The 17,975-nt window shown below is 36.6% G+C and overlaps 1 protein-coding gene across 7 annotated transcripts in view; it reads left to right on the top strand.

The window, feature by feature from the left end:
* UBR3 (ubiquitin protein ligase E3 component n-recognin 3) overlaps nt 1–17,975 on the top strand; it is a 282,358-nt gene that overhangs the window by 216,019 nt on the left and 48,364 nt on the right. For all 7 annotated transcript variants that reach the window (XM_030916531.1, XM_030916525.1, XM_030916526.1 and 4 more), the window contains one exon: nt 14,518–14,621. In XM_030916531.1, the coding sequence (XP_030772391.1) occupies nt 14,518–14,621 (104 nt within the window). The remainder of the gene's footprint in view (nt 1–14,517; nt 14,622–17,975) is intronic.

Here is a 17,975-nt window from a genome sequence, read left to right as displayed (position 1 = left end):
GCCATACTGTTTTCCATAATGGTTGAACTAGTTTACAATCCCACCAACAGTGTAAAAGTGTTCCTATTTCTCCACATCCTCTCCAACACCTGTTGTTTCCTGACTTCTTAATGATTGCCATTCTAACTGGTGGGAGATGGTATCTCATTGTGGTTTTGATTTGCATTTCTCTGATGGCCAGTGATGATGAGCATTTTTTCATGTGTCTGTTGGCTGTATGAATATCTTCTTTTGAGAAATGTCTGTTCATATCCTTTCCCCACTTTTTGATGGGGTGGTTTGTTTTTTTCTCGTATATTTGTTTGAGTTCTTTGTAGATTCTGGATATTAGCCCTTTGTCAGATGAGTAGGTTGCAAAAATTTTCTCCCATTCTGTAGGTTGCCTGTTCACTCTGATGGTAGTTTCTTTTGCTGTGCAAAAGCTCTTTAGTTTAATTAGATCCCATTTGTCAATTTTGGCTTTTGCTGCCGTTGCTTTTGGTGTTTTAGACATGAAGTCCTTGCCCATGCCTATGTCCTGAATGGTACTACCTAGATTTTCTTCTAGGGTTTTTATGGTATTAGGTCTAACATTTAAGTCTCTAATCCATCTTGAATTAATCTTCGTATAAGGGGTAAGGAAAGGATCCAGTTTCAGCTTTCTACTTATGGCTAGCCAATTTTCCCAGCACCATTTATTAAATAGGGAATCATTTCCCCATTTCTTGTTTCTCTCAGGTTTGTCAAAGATCAGATGGCTGTAGATGTGCGGTATTATTTCTGAGGACTCTGTTCTGTTCCATTGGTCTATATCTCTGTTTTGGTACCAGTACCATGCTGTTTTGGTTACTGTAGCCTTGTAGTATAGTTTGAAGTCAGGTAGCGTGACACCTCCAGCTTTGTCCTTTTGACTTAGGATTGTCTTGGCAATGCGGGCTCTTTTTTGGTTCCATATGAACTTTAAAGCAGTTTTTTCCAATTCTGTGAAGAAAGTCATTGGTAGCTTGATGGGGATGGCATTGAATCTATAAATAACCTTAGGGAGTATGGCCATTTTCACGATATTGATTCTTCCTATCCATGAGCATGGTATGTTCTTCCATTTGTTTGTGTCCTCTTTGATTTCACTGAGCAGTGGTTTGTAGTTCTCCTTGAAGAGGTCCTTTACATCCCTTGTAAGCTGGATTCCTAGGTATTTTATTCTCTTTGAAGCAGTTGTGAATGGAAGTTCATTCCTGATTTGGCTCTCTGCTTGTCTGTTACTGGTGTATAAGAATGCTTGTGATTTTTGCACATTAATTTTGTATCCTGAGACTTTGCTGAAGTTGCTTATCAGCTTAAGGAGATTTTGGGCTGAGACGATGGGGTTTTCTAAATATACAATCATGTCATCTGCAAACAGGGACAATTTGACTTCTTCTTTTCCTAACTGGATACCCTTGATTTCTTTCTCTTGCCTGATTGCCCTAGCCAGAACTTCCAACACTATGTTGAATAGGAGTGGTGAGAGAGGGCATCCCTGTCTTGTGCCAGTTTTCAAAGGGAATTTTTCCAGTTTTTGCCCATTCAGTATGATATTAGCTGTGGGTTTGTCATAAATAGCTCTTATTATTTTGAGGTATGTTCCATCAATACCGAATTTATTGAGCGTTTTTAGCATGAAGGGCTGTTGAATTTTGTCAAAAGCCTTTTCTGCATCTATTGAGACAATCATGTGGTTCTTGTCTTTGGTTCTGTTTATATGCTGGATTACGTTTATTGATTTGCGAATGTTGAACCAGCCTTGCATCCCAGGGATGAAGCCCACTTGATCATGGTGGATAAGCTTTTTGATGTGCTGCTGAATCCGGTTTTCCAGTATTTTATTGAGGATTTTTGCATCAATGTTCATCAGGGATATTGGTCTAAAATTCTCTTTTTTTGTTGTGTCTCTGCCAGGCTTTGGTATCAGGATGATGTTGGCCTCATAAAATGAGTTAGGGAGGATTCCCTCTTTTTCTATTGATTGGAATAGTTTCAGAAGGAATGGTACCAGCTCCTCCTTGTACCTCTGGTAGAATTCAGCTGTGAATCCATCTGGTCCTGGACTTTTTTTGGTGGGTAGGCTATTAATTGTTGCCTCAATTTCAGAGCCTGCTATTGGTCTATTCAGGGATTCAACTTCTTCCTGGTTTAGCCTTGGGAGAGTGTAAGTGTCCAGGAAATTATCCATTTCTTCTAGATTTTCTAGTTGATTTGCGTAGAGGCGTTTATAGTATTCTCTGATGGTAGTTTGTATTTCTGTGGGGTCAGTGGTGATATCCCCTTTATCATTTTTTATTGCATCTATTTGATTCCTCTCTCTTTTTTTCTTTATTAGCCTTGCTAGCGGTCTGTCAATTTTGTTGATCTTTTCAAAAAACCAACTCCTGGATTCACTGATTTTTTGGAGGGTTTTTTGTGTCTCTATCTCCTTCAGTTCTGCTCTGATCTTAGTTATTTCTTGCCTTCTGCTAGCTTTTGAATGTGATTGCTCTTGCCTCTCTAGTTCTTTTAATTGTGATGTTAGAGTGTCAATTTTAGATCTTTCCTGCTTTCTCTTGTGGGCATTTAGTGCTATAAATTTCCCTCTACACACTGCTTTAAATGTGTCCCAGAGATTCTGGTATGTTGTATCTTTGTTCTCATTGGTTTCAAAGAACATCTTTATTTCCGCTTTCATTTCGTTATGTACCCAGTAGTCATTCAGGAGCAGGTTGTTCAGTTTCCATGTAGTTGAGCGGTTTTGATTGAGTTTCTTAGTCCTGAGTTCTAGTTTGATTGCACTGTGGTCTGAGAGACAGTTTGTTATAATTTCTGTTCTTTTACATTTGCTGAGGAGTACTTTACTTCCAATTATGTGGTCAATTTTGGAATAAGTGCGATGTGGTGCTGAGAAGAATGTATATTCTGTTGATTTGGGGTGGAGAGTTCTATAGATGTCTATTAGGTCCGCTTGGTGCAGAGATGAGTTCAATTCCTGGATATCCTTGTTAACTTTCTGTCTCGTTGATCTGTCTAATGTTGACAGCGGAGTGTTGAAGTCTCCCATTATTATTGTATGGGAGTCTAAGTCTCTTTGTAAGTCTCTAAGGACTTGCTTTATGAATCTGGGTGCTCCTGTATTGGGTGCATATATATTTAGGAGAGTTAGCTCTTCCTGTTGAATTGATCCCTTTACCATTATGTAATGGCCTTCTTTGTCTCTTTTGATCTTTGATGGTTTAAAGTCTGTTTTATCAGAGACTAGGATTGCAACCCCTGCTTTTTTTTGTTCTCCATTTGCTTGGTAGATCTTCCTCCATCCCTTTATTTTGAGCCTATGTATGTCTCTGCATGTGAGATGGGTCTCCTGAATACAGCAGACTGATGGGTCTTGACTCTTTATCCAGTTTGCCAGTCTGTGTCTTTTAATTGGAGCATTTAGTCCATTAACATTTAAGGTTAATATTGTTATGTGTGAACTTGATCCTGCCATTATGATATTAACTGGTTATTTTGCTCGTTAGTTGATGCAGTTTCTTCCTAGCCTCGATGGTCTTTACATTTTGCCAAGTTTTTGCGATGGCTGGTACCGGTTGTTCCTTTCCATGTTTAGGGCTTCCTTCAGGGTCTCTTGTAAGGCAGGCCTGGTGGTGACAAAATCTCTAAGCATTTGCTTATCTGTAAAGGATTTTATTTCTCCTTCACTTATGAAACTTAGTTTGGCTGGATATGAAATTCTGGGTTGAAAATTCTTTTCTTTAAGAACGTTGAATATTGGCCCCCACTCTCTTCTGGCTTGTAGAGTTTCTGCCGAGAGATCTGCTGTTAGTCTGATGGGCTTCCCTTTGTGGGTGACCCGACCTTTCTCTCTGGCTGCCCTTAAGATTTTTTCCTTCATTTCAACTTTGGTGAATCTGGCAATTATGTGTCTTGGAGTTGCTCTTCTGGAGGAGTATCTTTGTGGCGTTCTCTGTATTTCCTGAATTTGAATGTTGGCCTGCCCTACTAGGTTGGGGAAGTTCTCCTGGATGATATCCTGAAGAGTGTTTTCCAACTTGGTTCCATTTTCCCCCTCACTTTCAGGCACCCCAATCAGACGTAGATTTGGTCTTTTTACGTAATCCCATACTTCTTGCAGGCTTTGCTCATTTCTTTTTCTTCTTTTTTCTTTTGGTTTCTCTTCTCGCTTCATTTCATTCATTTGATCTTCAATCGCTGATACTCTTTCTTCCAGTTGATCGAGTCGGTTACTGAAGCTTGTGCATTTGTCACGTATTTCTCGTGTCATGGTTTTCATCTCTGTCATTTCGTTTATGATCTTCTCTGCATTAATGAGTCTAGCTGTCAATTCTTCCACTCTTTTTTCAAGATTTTTAGTTTCTTTGCGCTGGGTACGTAATTCCTCCTTTAGCTCTGATAAGTTTGATGGACTGAAGCCTTCTTCTCTCCTCTCGTCCAAGTCATTCTCTGACCAGCTTTGATCCGTTGCTGGTGATGGGCTGCGCTCCTTTGCAGGGGGAGATGCGCTCTTATTTTTTGAATTTCCAGCTTTTCTGCCCTGCTTCTTCCCCATCTTTGTGGTTTTATCTGTCTCTGGTCTTTGATGGTGGTGACGAACTGATGGGGTTTTGGTATAGGTGTCCTTCCTGTTTGATAGTTTTCCTTCTGACAGTCAGAAGGACTCTCTGTTGGTCTGTTGGAGATTGCTTGAGGTCCACTCCAGACCCTGTTTGCCTGGGTATCAGCAGCAGAGGTTGCCGAAGATAGAATATTGCTGAACAGCGAGTGTACCTGTCTGATTCTTCCTTTGGAAGTGTCCTCTCAGGGGTGTACTCCACCCTGTGAGGTGTGGGGTGTCAGACTGCCCCTAGTGGGGGATTTCTCCCAGCTAGGCTACTCTGGGGTCAGGGACACACCTGAGCAGGCAGTCTGTCCGTTCTCAGATCTCAACCTCCGCGTTGGGAGATCCGCGGCTCTCCCCAAAGCTGTCAGACAGAGTCGTTCGCGTCTGCACCGGCTCCCGCTACTTCCCCTGTTGGTCTTCAGTTGTGCGCTGTCCCCAGAGGTGGAGACTACAGAGACAGGCAGGCTTCCTTGAGCTGCTGTGAGCTCCACCCAGTTCGAGCTTCCCAGCGGCTTTGTTTACCTACTTAAGCCTCAGCAATGGCGGGCGCCCCTCCCCCAGCCTCGCTGCTGCCTTGCGGATAGATCGCGGCAGACTGCTGTGTTAGCAGTGAGGGAGGCTTCGTGGGCGTGGGACCCTCCCGGCCAGGTGTGGGATATATTCTCCTGGAATGCCTGTATGCTTACCGCGCAGTATTGGGGTGGGAGTTACCCGATTTTCCAGGTGTTGTGTGTCTCAGTTCCCCTGGCTAGGAAAACGGATCCCCTTCCCCCTTGCGCTTCCAGGTGAGGCGATGCCTCGCCCTGCTTCAGCTCTCGCTGGTCAGGCTGCAGCAGCTGACCAGCACCGATTGTCCGGCACTCCCTAGTGAGATGACCCCAGTACCTCAGTTGAAAATGCAGAAATCACCGGTCTTCTGTGTCGCTCGCGCTGGGAGTTGGAGACTGGAGTTATTCCTATTCGGCCATCTTGCTCCGCCCCCTGTATGTGCTTGTTAAAAACAAAAACAGAGTCACACATATCTGGATATTTGGATTTATAGCAGAAATGACACAAAGGAACCCTGGGGGAATCATAGTCTTTATAATAAATGGTGCTGGGTTAATTGGATATTCATAAGAGAAATAATTATTAATAGTATTGGTCTTTACCATATGTAGACCCTATTCAGATTTTGCCGGTTGTTGCAGTAAAGTACTTTACAACAACAACAAAAGAAAGATTATGCTTGCATTTAGTTGCCATGTCTCTTTAATTTCCTTTAATCTGAAATTAAGCCTGAGTTTTTCTTTGTACTTGATGACATTCACTTTTTTTTTTTTTTTTTTAAAGAGTTCAGGCCAGTTATTTTGTAGCGTGTCTTTTAATTTGTTTTTGTCCAGTATTTCCTAATGATTAGATTCATGTTATAACCTTTTGGCAGCAATGCCACAGACTAATGTGTCCCTTTTTAATGTATGGTTTGAGGAGGCACATGCTGTTGATTTATCTTGTTACTTATGATCATAACTCTGATCACTGAGCCAAGGCAGTATGTGCCAAGTTTCTGCACTGTAAAGTGATTATTTTACCCTTTGTAATTGCTAAGTATCTTATGGGGCGATACTTTGAGACTATGTATATATCTTGCTACTCTTCATAAAAACAACAACGAAAACAAAATTTTATGTGTGTATTTTGTGTTTATAAACAAAATTAGCAAGCGGTGAGTATTTTGCGTGTTATGGCTAAGGAAAGTCATTTTCCTTAGTAGTAACTAGTAATTTTCTTTTCTAGCTAGCATGCTTAAGGACAAAGGTGGTATACAGAGTATTCGAACACACAATTCTCTAAGTATAAAAGGTGTTCAGCAAACAAAAGGTTTCTAAGCCTCGTATTGATTAATTAAAAAACTTAAAGTATAGATACAGACATAGATATTATGCTTTCTGTAATACTGATTGCTGGATTTTGTTCTTTTCAAGCCCTAATGGACATTAGGATAGTAGTAAATGCTGTGAACACTTATATAGTACTTCATGCTAGGTATTTTGGTGCTTTGCATATATAATCTCATTTAATTGTCACCAATAACTCTGTACTAAGTACTGTTTTATCCCAGTTTTTACATATGAGAAACCAAGTTTTAGAAAAGTCTATTAACATGATCTTTAGGCACACATAGCTGTTGAGGAACAGAGCTGAGATTTTAATCCAAATCTCTCTGATTCTAGAGCCTAAGTTTTAACTATCATTGTATGCTTCTTTTTCTAGTACTAGATCTGAGGAATTTCTGGAAAATTTGATTGTTTTTTCCACCACCCCCCCGATATTTGCTGTCATTTTTATGATTCGTTTATTCATTAAGTTGTAATATAAGAGTTGATTATAATATGTTATCTATATTTCATATTTATATATTTTTAAAATTGAAATATCTTTCTAGTTCCTCACTTTAACACTCTTCCAATATAAAATTTTATATCTAAGGATGTAGGTTTTTCATATATACTTTTTTCTATAATCCTATGAAAATTATTTTATTTCCTTTTAATTTCATTGTGCTGATAATCATTTTTTATTTTTAAAAATGGAAAAACTATTCCTATTAACTCTTCCACCCATTTCCTCTTATCCATAGAATCAACAATAGCATTAATTTTTATAATCTGGATTTAAAAGACTATCTAAAACTTTAAGAGATAGATAAGAGATAGAAACAATTATTTTTTAAAGACTTTGGATTTTTTTTTTAGAGCAATATTAGATTCACAGCAAAATTAAGAGAAAGGCACACAGATTTCCCATATACCCTCCACTGTAACAGATACATAGCCTTTCCCATTATCAATATCCACCACCAGAGTGGTACTTTTGTTACAGCTGATGAGCCTACATTGACATAATCATAATCACCCAAAGTCTGTAGTTACATTAGGGTTCATTCTTGCTGTTGAACATTCTGTAGGTTTAGGCAAATGTACAATGACATTTGGCCATCATTGTAGTGTCACACAGAGTAGTTTCACTGTCCTAAAAAAACCGTCTGTGCTCTACCTATTCACCCCTCTCAGTACAACCCCTAGCAACCACTGATCTTTTTACTCTCTCCATAATTTTACCTTTTCCAGAATGTCATATAGTTGGAATCATACAATATGTAGCTTTTCACATTGGATTCTTTCATTTGGTAATATGTAGTTAAGTTTCCATAATGTCTTTTCATGGCTTGTTAGCTCATTTCTATATAATAGAAATAATCCATTGTCTGTACTACAATTAATTTATTCATTCACCTATTGAAGGACGTTTTGGTTGCTTCAAAGTTTTGGCAATTATGAGTAAAGCTGCTCTAAACATCTGTGTGCAGATTTTTGTGTATATAAGTTTTCAACTTTTTTGGGTAAATACTAAGGAACATGATTACTGGATCATATAGTAATAGCGTGTTTGGTTTTGTGAGAAACCACCAAACTGTTTTCCAAAGTATCAGTATCATTTTGCATTCCCACCAGCAATGAATGAGAGTTCTTGTTACTCCACATCTTTGTCAGCATTTGATATTATCAAGTGTTCTAGATTTTGGCCATTCTAATAGGAATGTAGTGGTATCTCATTGTTTTAATTTGCATTTCTCTGATGACATATCGTCTGGAGCGTCTTTTCATATGCTTATTAAGCATCTGTACATCTTCTTAGGTGAGGTATCTGTTAATGCTGTGGTACCATTTTTTAATTGTTTTGTTTTCCCTATTAGTTTTAAGAGTTCTTTATATAAGTATTTTACATATCAGTCCTTTATCAGATGTGTCTTTTGAAAATATTTTCTCCAGGACTGTGGCTTGTCTTCTCATTATCTTGACATTGTCTCTTGCCAAATAGAAGTTTTTAATTTTAATGAAGTTCAGCTTATCAGTTATTTATTTCATGAATTATGCCTTTGGTGTTATATCTAAACAGTCATTGCCATACCCAAGGTTATCTAGGTTTTCTCCTATAAGAGTTTTATTGTTTTGTGTTCTACATTTAGGTCTGTAATCCATTTTCAGTTAATTTTTGTGAAGGGTATAGGTCTTTGTCTAAATTCATTTTTTTGCACGTGAATGTCCAGTTGTTCTGGAACCATTTGTTGAAAAGACTGTGTTTTCTCCATTGTATTGCTTTTACTCCTTTGTTAAAGTCAGTTGATTGTAATTATGTGAATCTATTTCTGGGCTCTCTGTTCTGTTCCATTGATTTTATTTGTGTGCTCTTTTGCCAGTACCATATTGTCTTGATTACTGTAGCTTTGTGGTAAGTCTTGAAGTCAGGTAGTGTCAGTCATCTAATTTTGTTCTTCTTCAAAATTGTGTTAGCTATTCCAGCTCTTTTGCCTCTCCATATACATTTTAAAATCAGTTTGTCAATATCTACAAAATAACTTGCTGGGATTTTGATTGAGATTGCATTGAATCTATAGGTCAAGTAGCAAAGAACTGACATCTTGACAATATTGAGTCTTCCTACTCTTGAACATGGACTCTCTCTCTCCATTTATGTAGTCATTTGATTCCATTTATCAGAGTTTTGTCATTTTCCTTAAATAGATCTTTGCATATATATTGCTAGATTTATACCTAAATTTATACCTAAATTTTATTTTCGGGGAGGTGTGCTAATTTAAATGATACTGTGTGTTTATTTTCAAATTCCAATTGTTCCTTGCCAGTATATATGAAGGTGATTGACTTCTATATATTAACCTTGTGTCCTGCAGCCTTGTTATAATCACTTATCGATTCCAGGAGTTTTTTGATCAGTTTGTTCAGATTTTCTACGTAGACAACCATGTATTCTATAAACAAAGAAAGACAGTTTTATTTCTTCTCTCCCAATCTGTATAACTTCTATTTCCTTTTCTTATCTTGCTGCATTAGCTAGTACTTCCAGTATGATGTTGAAAAGAAGTAGGGAGTGGGGACATCTTTGCCTAGTTCCTGATCTTAGTGAGAACAATTATGTATTTTAAAATATTAAGCATTTTAAAAGATAGTTATCACAATGATCATATTAAACTACAGGGTTTAATGTAGTTTAATGTGGTCTTTGGTTCTCTTTTCTACAGAGGGGTGCATCAATCCATTCATTCATTCCAATTATGGGTCAGTGATGTGCTAGGAAAGATCTATTTTTCTCTCCATCCTTAGAATGGCTATTTTTATCTTAGCCAATAACTGCCAGGATTTTTTCTGATTATTATTGGGGGAAAAAATTTACCCAAAAAAAGTATTATCACTTAAACATTTTTTGGCTAATATGAGTGATTAAAAATGGGATCCTAAAGTAATGGAAATTTATTTGATTTCTAGCAAAGTTAAGTATTTTTATATTTATTAGCTATTTGTATACAGTCTTTGTAAATGGTATATTTAGGACCTCTGTCCATTTTCTGTTGGCATCTTATTGTTTAAAATTATACGAATGATTCTTCATGGTTTAAAATATTAAATCTTATGTTGTCATAGTTGTTGAAGTGTTTTCCAAAATATGTTTGCCTTCTACTTTTGTAATTACGTTTCTTGACCCATTGAAGTTTTAAATTTTCATGTAGCCAGATCAGTCAGACTTTATATTTCTTATTTTTTCCTATTACTTTCATACTTAGAATGCCCATCTCTTCCAAGAGCTGATGTATACTTTTATGACTAGTATTACAATGTGTAATCCGGTCTTAGAATTTGCAATATCTACGTATATTTTCACTTTAGAGTTTTCTCCTGGGATGATTTTTAAAACTGTATGAATATACTTGAAATTCATTCTCACCTGTAGTGTTAGGTGAAGATCTAAAATTTATTTGCAAATAACCAACTAGGTTTTTTTTAGTGATTTTGTATCCTAGTTATGAAATATTAAGTGTTCCTACATTATAGGCCTGATTAGGAGCTTTCTTCTTTGTTCTATTGAGCTCCAAGCCTATTTCTCTGATAATACCATGCTGGTTTATTGTTGAGGTGATTTATTATGTGTAATTATCTGGTGGAGTTAGGTTCCTCTCATTTCTTTTCCCCAAACTCTGACTCCCAGTTTTTCTTTGCTGTTCTCATTTATTCTTCAGAAGGTTTTTAGAACCTTTTCTAAGCCCTTCCCCTCACTTATAATTTTTTTTTGAGACAGAGTCTTGCTCTGTTACCCAGGCTGGAATGCAGTGGCGTGATCTTGGCTCACTGCAACCTCCACCTCCCGGGTTCAAGCAATTCTTCTGACTCAGCCTCCCAAATAGCTGGGACCATAGGCGCACGCTGCCACGGCTGGCTAATTCTTGTATTTTTGGTAGAGACAGGGTTTCACCATATTGGTCAGGCTGGTCTCAAACTCCTGACCTTGGCCTCCCTAAGTGTTGGGGTCACAGGTGTGAGCCACTGCATCTGGCCTCACTTGTAATTTTGATTATAATTATTTTAAACTCATAAATTAATTTGGGAAGGTAGTTATCTTTATAATATGCAGTTTCCTCAACTAGAAATATTTCCCATTCTTTTAATTCATTTTTTGTTTTATTCTGTTGTATGCCTATTATGTTGCAGTTTTGAAACATTTGTTAATTATGCATTCTTAGTAGTATATAATTCTTGCATACGGCAGTTCGGACTGATTTTAAATAATGTTGGAAGGTCACATACAATAATAAGCAAATTAATAATAGCATAAAGGAATCCACCTCTAATTTTGAGAAAGATTGCTTGTATTGTAGAAAGCAATTGTTAGCATATAATATAAAATAAGAGTCTAGAATTCTGTTAAGCACTGTAAGTTTTTCAGTTGTATATACTACCCCTATTAAACTATATTTAATTTTTTTTGTTTGGGAATGCTTTTCTTTTCTGTACCTAAAAGCTCTGCAATTTGTTGATCTTTAAGTTATCATGCAAGAAGTTCTCAAGCCTTTCTGATTTTTGTGCAATAAAGTACATCTTTGCATAAGAGTGAAATTGGGCTAGCTTAAATGGATTCATAAACTTTCTTCTAATTTTCAGTGAGAATCTTTTAAACACCTGTTAAATTTAATGTAGCAGTTTGATAATCTAAAATTATATACCACTTATTTATTTGTTCATTCATCCATCCATTTTCCCATGAATATTTCATTTGTTTATCCAGCTAGTTTTATTAACTGTTTCAGTCCAGGCATTGGGATATAATGATAAGCAAGACATCATTCCTGTGGAAACTTCTTCCAGGCACTAAAGATATAAAGGATGAATTAGAGGAACATAAAATTGGCGGATATTGAATAAAGGCAATGGCCATAGGGTTGGCAAAGAGGAAATAGAGATAGAGTCATTAGAACTTAGTGCCAATTAAATATGGGGTGAGTAAGAGAAGATGGCTTTGGGATGTCCTCAAGTTCCTAGCTTATTTATTTATCATGTTTTTATTGGAGGACTATCATGTTTTAGGCATTGTTATGTTTCAGGCATTGTGTAAATGCGGGAGGATATAAGAAATAAGCCACATTAGTACGTAGATTATAGAGGGGAAAGTATTAGGTTGGTGCATTGCTTTTAGTAGCGGAAACAACAATTACTTTGGCACCAGCCTAATAGAATGGTTGTGACTGGGGTGGGAGTGTGCGTATAGAGAGGAAGATTATGAATTCACTTTCAGGCCTGTTGAGCTGCCTGCCTGTTAGATATACAAGTGGAAGTAATGGATATTCAGATAGAGAGTTAGAGAGAGTCATTGCTGGACATACAATCATCAGTGTATAGCTGGCAATTGAAAGCATGGGTTAGAAGGTCTTTCAAAAAGAGTCCTTAGTGAGAAAAGAAAGGGAGAATTGGAATCTTGAGGAATAACAGTATTTTTTGTTAGAGAAGATGAACCTGTGAAGAAGACTAAAGTGGAGTAATCAGAGAGACAGAAGGGAACTTGGGACAGTGTTTCACAAAAGCCAAGAAAATTTTCCAGGCAGAATGTTCAACTGTATCTAAAGTCAAGTCAAGGGTCAGTAAGATAAGGATTTAAAATGTCCACTAAATTTTGTAATTAGGAGATCATCGTTGATCATGTGAAACTACTTCTGTGGGGAAGTTGAATAATAGAAATGGTGTGACCCCTACACATTTTTTTTTTGTTTTTTAAACCTTGGCCTTGCAGAGAGGCTAGAGAAACATGAAAGACAACATCAGGATTCATAGCATTAATGAAGGATTACCTTTGGACAGGAAAACAAGTATACTAAGGAATATTTGTAGAAAATGGAGAAATTCGAAGAGCTGTCTTCCTCTGTCAGCTAAAAGTTTCTCAGCAGCAGGGGTTGATTTACTCACCAATGTGTTTAGTGCCTAACGTGTAGTAAGTAATCAGTAAATATTTGCTAAACAATCGAGTCCAATAAAAGAGTTGATTTTGTTCATCCCAAGTCAATAAAGTGTAGCTTCAGAATTTAGCCACTTCTGGAGCTTAAGATTTACTTTTGTTCTCTGCCATTAAAAATTAAACCTGTAGTCAAAAAATTAACCTTCTAAAGGCATTTAAAAAATTCTTTTAGAATAAGCTCTGCTTTATAGTATAGTCTGTTTTTCATAGTATTGCACATTCCTAAGGTTTGCTACTTTATCTTTTATGGTGTACTTTTTAAAATTTATTTTTTTGTAGGGACGCGGTCTCACTATGTTGCCCAGTTGGGTCTTGAACTCCTGATCTCAAGTGATCTTCCCACCTCAGCCTCCCATGCCTGTTGCGATTACAGGCATGAGACACCACATCAAGCCCTTTTATAATGTATTTTAAGTTCTGCTTTGGTTATCTCTTTTTGAAACTTTGCAAATGTTAAAGATTTTATTTGAATTTTGTTAGTTACAAAGTTGAAACATTTTATTTTATTATTAATTTTGAGACAGAGTCTCGCTTTTTCTTTTCTTTTCTTTTTTTTTTTTTGAGACGGAGTCTTGCTCTGTCGCCCTGGCTGGAGTGCAGTGGCCGGATCTCAGCTCACTGCAAGCTCCGCCTCCCGGGTTTACGCCATTCTCCTGCCTCAGCCTCCCGAGTAGCTGGGACTGCAGGCGCCAGCCACCTCGCCCGGCTAGCTTTTTGTATTTTTCAGTAGAGACGGGGTTTCACCGTGTTAGCCAGGATGGTCTCAAACTCCTGACCTCGTGATCCGCCCGTCTCGGCCTCCCAAAGTGCTGGGATTACAGGCTTGAGCCACCGCGCCCGGCCAGAGTCTCGCTTTTTCATCCAGGCTGGAGTGCGGCAGCACAATCACAGCCCATTGCAACCTTGACCTCCTCTGTTCAAGCAATCCTCCCACCTCAGCTTTCCAAGTAGGCACACATCACCAAGCCCTGCTAATTTTTTATATTTTTTATAGAGGCGGGTTTTCACCGTGTTATCAATATGGTCTCAAACTTCTGAGCTCAAGTGATCCGCCTGCCTCAGCCTCAGCCTCACAAAGTGCTGGGATTACAGGCATGAGCCACTGTGCCCGGCTGAAACATTTTAATAAGAGCAGTTAATCATACCTTTTCAACAGGAATCTATTTGGGAACTGTACCTATCTTTTTTTAATGATGTGAAAACTTCCTTATTCGTTTGTGATAAGTATCCTATAAGCCACTCCATTTGTAGTGAAACTAATTCTTTCATTCTGTATTTAATGCTTTAATGTCTGTGATCTGAAATCAGAAAGACTCATAATCAAATTAATGTACCCTAGTTGTTTATTTCGATAACACATTTTCTATGCATTTTCTTTATATTAGAGTCAAGAGAATATGAGTCTAAAATATAATGTTTTTGCAAAAATATGAGTCCTAAGGTTTTTTTTTTTAGATTTCTTCTTTGTTGATTACAGTTTTTATTTCTGTTCCATAGATATATATGTGACATATAAAATAAATTAGAGAAGATATACAATACTATCTAAAGTGACTACGTTTTTCTTTTAGGCTGGGATATGAAGAACAACAGCCTGAGGTTCCAATTCTTTATCATGATGTAACATCCCTTTTGCTCATCCAAATCTTAATGATGCCCCAACCCTTACGCAAAGGTATGTCTTTATAATTCAGATTCTTTGATTATATACTGTATATTTTGAATATTCTAGAGAGTATAGAGACAAATAGGCTAGGTGTGGTGGCTCACGCTTGTAACCCCAGCACTTTGGGAGACTGAGGTGGGTGGATTGTTTGAGCCCAGGAGCTGGAGACCAGCCTGAGCTATTAATATAGTGAGATGCTGTCCAGAAAGAGAAAGAGAAGTAAATATAGCAGTAAGTCTGATGGATATTTTTTGTGGTAATAACAGTTATTGTTTTTTCTGTTACTAGCAAATAGTAATCATATCTAAAAAAATGACAATGAAAAAGTGTTTTTTAAAATTCTTGTGGGTCTGTTCTTTTCAGCTTTTTAGTCACTAAGAGGTAACGATATGGGGAAAACACTCTGAAAATGGTTTAAAAAATTGAAGTGATGATACAAATGAAAATTTGAAAAATAGAGCAAACTCTCAGCCTTAGTGCCTTTATCTGTATGCGTACATATTTTGATATAGTAGTAATTGTAGAGTTATTAAAAATATAGTCTCATCATTTTTAGTGTTAATATCATAACATTATTATATTAACAGCATCAGTATTATATTAGCAACATTTTAATTATTGCTCCTTGGTCTTTGTAGCTTTCACTTGAAAACAACATTTTAAATAGTCTATCAGATAATTAACATCTTGTATATTAGAAAACAAGTTTTTATCAGTAGAATGAACATCTATGGGTGTATAAAGTTCTTGTTCCTGGGGAAGACATTGTTTATACAAACTCCAGCTTGATCTTTGATAAATCTTTTTACCTAAGAGTGTGAAATAATCATTTAAAAATATATAGGCAAATTATGGTATTTCATGCAAATTATGACATTCTGTAAAAGTAAAACAATATCATTAATAAGCATAATATACTAGTGCTGTGAGCTTCAATTAATATTTTTAATCATGAAATTCACATAAAATAAAACTTACTATTTAAACAATTTAAAGTGTACAACTGAAGTGCCATTTAGTACTGTCATAGTATTGTGTGATCATCACCATTAGTTAGTTCCAGAACATTTTCATCAGCCCCAAAGGAAACTCTATGCCTGTTAAGCAGTCACTTTCTTGTTTTCTCCTTCTCCCAACCCCTGGAAACCACTAATCTGATTTCCTGTCTTCATGGATTTGCCTATACAGGATATTTCATATTAATGAAATTATACGTAACGTTGCATTTTGTGTCTGGCTTCTTTCACTTAGCGTGTTTACAAGGTTTATCCATGTTGTAGCATGCATTATTACTTCATTTATCTCGATGGCTTGGTAATATTCCATTGTATGGATATACAACATTGTTTATCCATTTGTCAGTTGACGGATTATTACCAACACAACTGATGGATCAGTTGGGTTATTACCGCCTTTTGGCTATTGTGAATAGTGCTGCCATGAACATTGATATCTTAGAAGTTTTTGTTTGAGGCCAGGTGTGATGGATCACTTGAGGCCAGGAGCTCATGACCAGCCTGGCTAATATGGTGAAACCCCTTCTCTACTAAAAATACAAAAATTAGCCTGGCATAGTGGCACACACCTGTAATCCCAGCTACTCAGGAGGCTGAGGCACAAGAACCACTTGAGCCCGGGAGGTGGAGGTTACAGTGAGCTGAGATCACGACACTGCACTGTAGCCTGGGTGACAGAATGAGACTCTGTCTCAAAAAAAAAAAAGTTTTTGAACACTTTTTTTTCTTTTGGGGGGGATGTATAGCTAGAAGTGGAATTGCTGGATCATATGGTAATTCTGTTTAACTTCTTGAGGTAATTATATATTTAACTGCAAAACTTCAGATACTTTCGAATGTTACTTTTTTGGGGGGTTAGGCTGTGTCTTCTAATATAATCGTTTGTGTTTATAGAGCTTAAAAACCTGTTAAATAGTCTCATTAAAATTAATCTCCTTGTAAAATTAGTTTCAAATTCTTTAGGCTTTTTGTGTCACTTTGGTTAGTTTTTCTTATTCTAGGGAAACAGTTGCCTTGGATCATGCTGGTTTACTCCTGATTGTGCTCTTCTAATTATATTAGTAGTATTACATTTTGAAATATTTGAAAAATTACTTTATGTCTTCAAAATATTTAAATATGTTATTTAAATATACCTTTTACTTATAAGCTTAGTTATTACATAAACCTGAAAAGGTAAAAGGGAAGGAAACTTGACATAGAGAAGATTGTCTCTATGTCAGTATTTAATCTAAAGAGAAAAATATTTTAGTTAAGAGTAAAGGACCTGTTGTGTCAGTGTCTGAGAGCTGTAGCTGGTGCATCATCTTCCTTGTCAGAAGTCATTGTTGGCACTGGCTTTCAACAGAAGACGAAGTTCATGCTGAAAGAGGATGCAATACCTGCAATTAACCAAACCTACTGAATTTAATTCAGTAGAAACAGAGTCTAAAAACTATGTTCTAAAATGAGTCAAGAAGATTGATCTCCTTAGTAATGGTTAATAGAATAAATTCAGGAAATCATCAAAGTAAAAATGTATAATATTGTTAATAATCATGCCTTAAAGTAATATCATTAAAGAAAGTTTCTTGGTGGACAAATTTAATAAGCAAATTTAATAAATTCATTGCTTGATTCAGTTCAAGAAATACTTAATAGGTACCTACTGTTTACCAGGTTGCTATGCTTCTTTGCCAAGTGCTGGACACACAAAGATGACTAAAACATGGACTTTGCCCTTGGGGAACCAGATAGCTAGGTATTTAGCAGTCATTAAATTTACCTGTAGTTAGAATTGCTTTTAAAACTTGTGCTTTATATTATTTCTTAAAATTTTACAATAATTCAAGATTGGATTATCTTGAGATTGGATTATACCACCGTCAAAACACATTGTATAATATTTTGCTAGCTGTCATTGTGGTGATGAATTCCTCTTAGAATTTAGGGTCAGACAAAAAAATGCCATTCCTTGTTAATTTTTTTAGTCTTTCACAGTTTGAGAACTGGATAGAGGCCTTTAATTGCTAGGAAGTTCAGAGCTTAATTATATTTTCCACAGACAGGTTTTTTTTGAGGGGAGGTGGAGAATTGGGGAAATAGAGTTATTAATATAAATTTTTCTTTTCCATTCCCTTTTGATGTAAGAGTTAATAGTAGTCTTTATTGTGATAGTGTTTTTATTATAAACTATTTTTATTGTAAGAATGTGTATTTGTGTAACTGTTTAATTTATTGGTTGTTATTAGAAAAGCAGAGGAAGGAAAATTTTACTGTATAGACTTATTAGAATGTTAAATGCTTCCCATGGTTTTATCTGAAAAATAGATGGATGCAGAAACCTACCTATATACCTCTTAAATTT

This window comes from Rhinopithecus roxellana, chromosome 14 (genome assembly GCF_007565055.1).
Source record: "Rhinopithecus roxellana isolate Shanxi Qingling chromosome 14, ASM756505v1, whole genome shotgun sequence".
NCBI classification, from domain to species: domain Eukaryota; kingdom Metazoa; phylum Chordata; class Mammalia; order Primates; family Cercopithecidae; genus Rhinopithecus; species Rhinopithecus roxellana.
The sequence above is the reverse complement of the archived record's forward strand: the minus strand, read 5'-3'. Positions and strand labels throughout refer to the sequence as shown.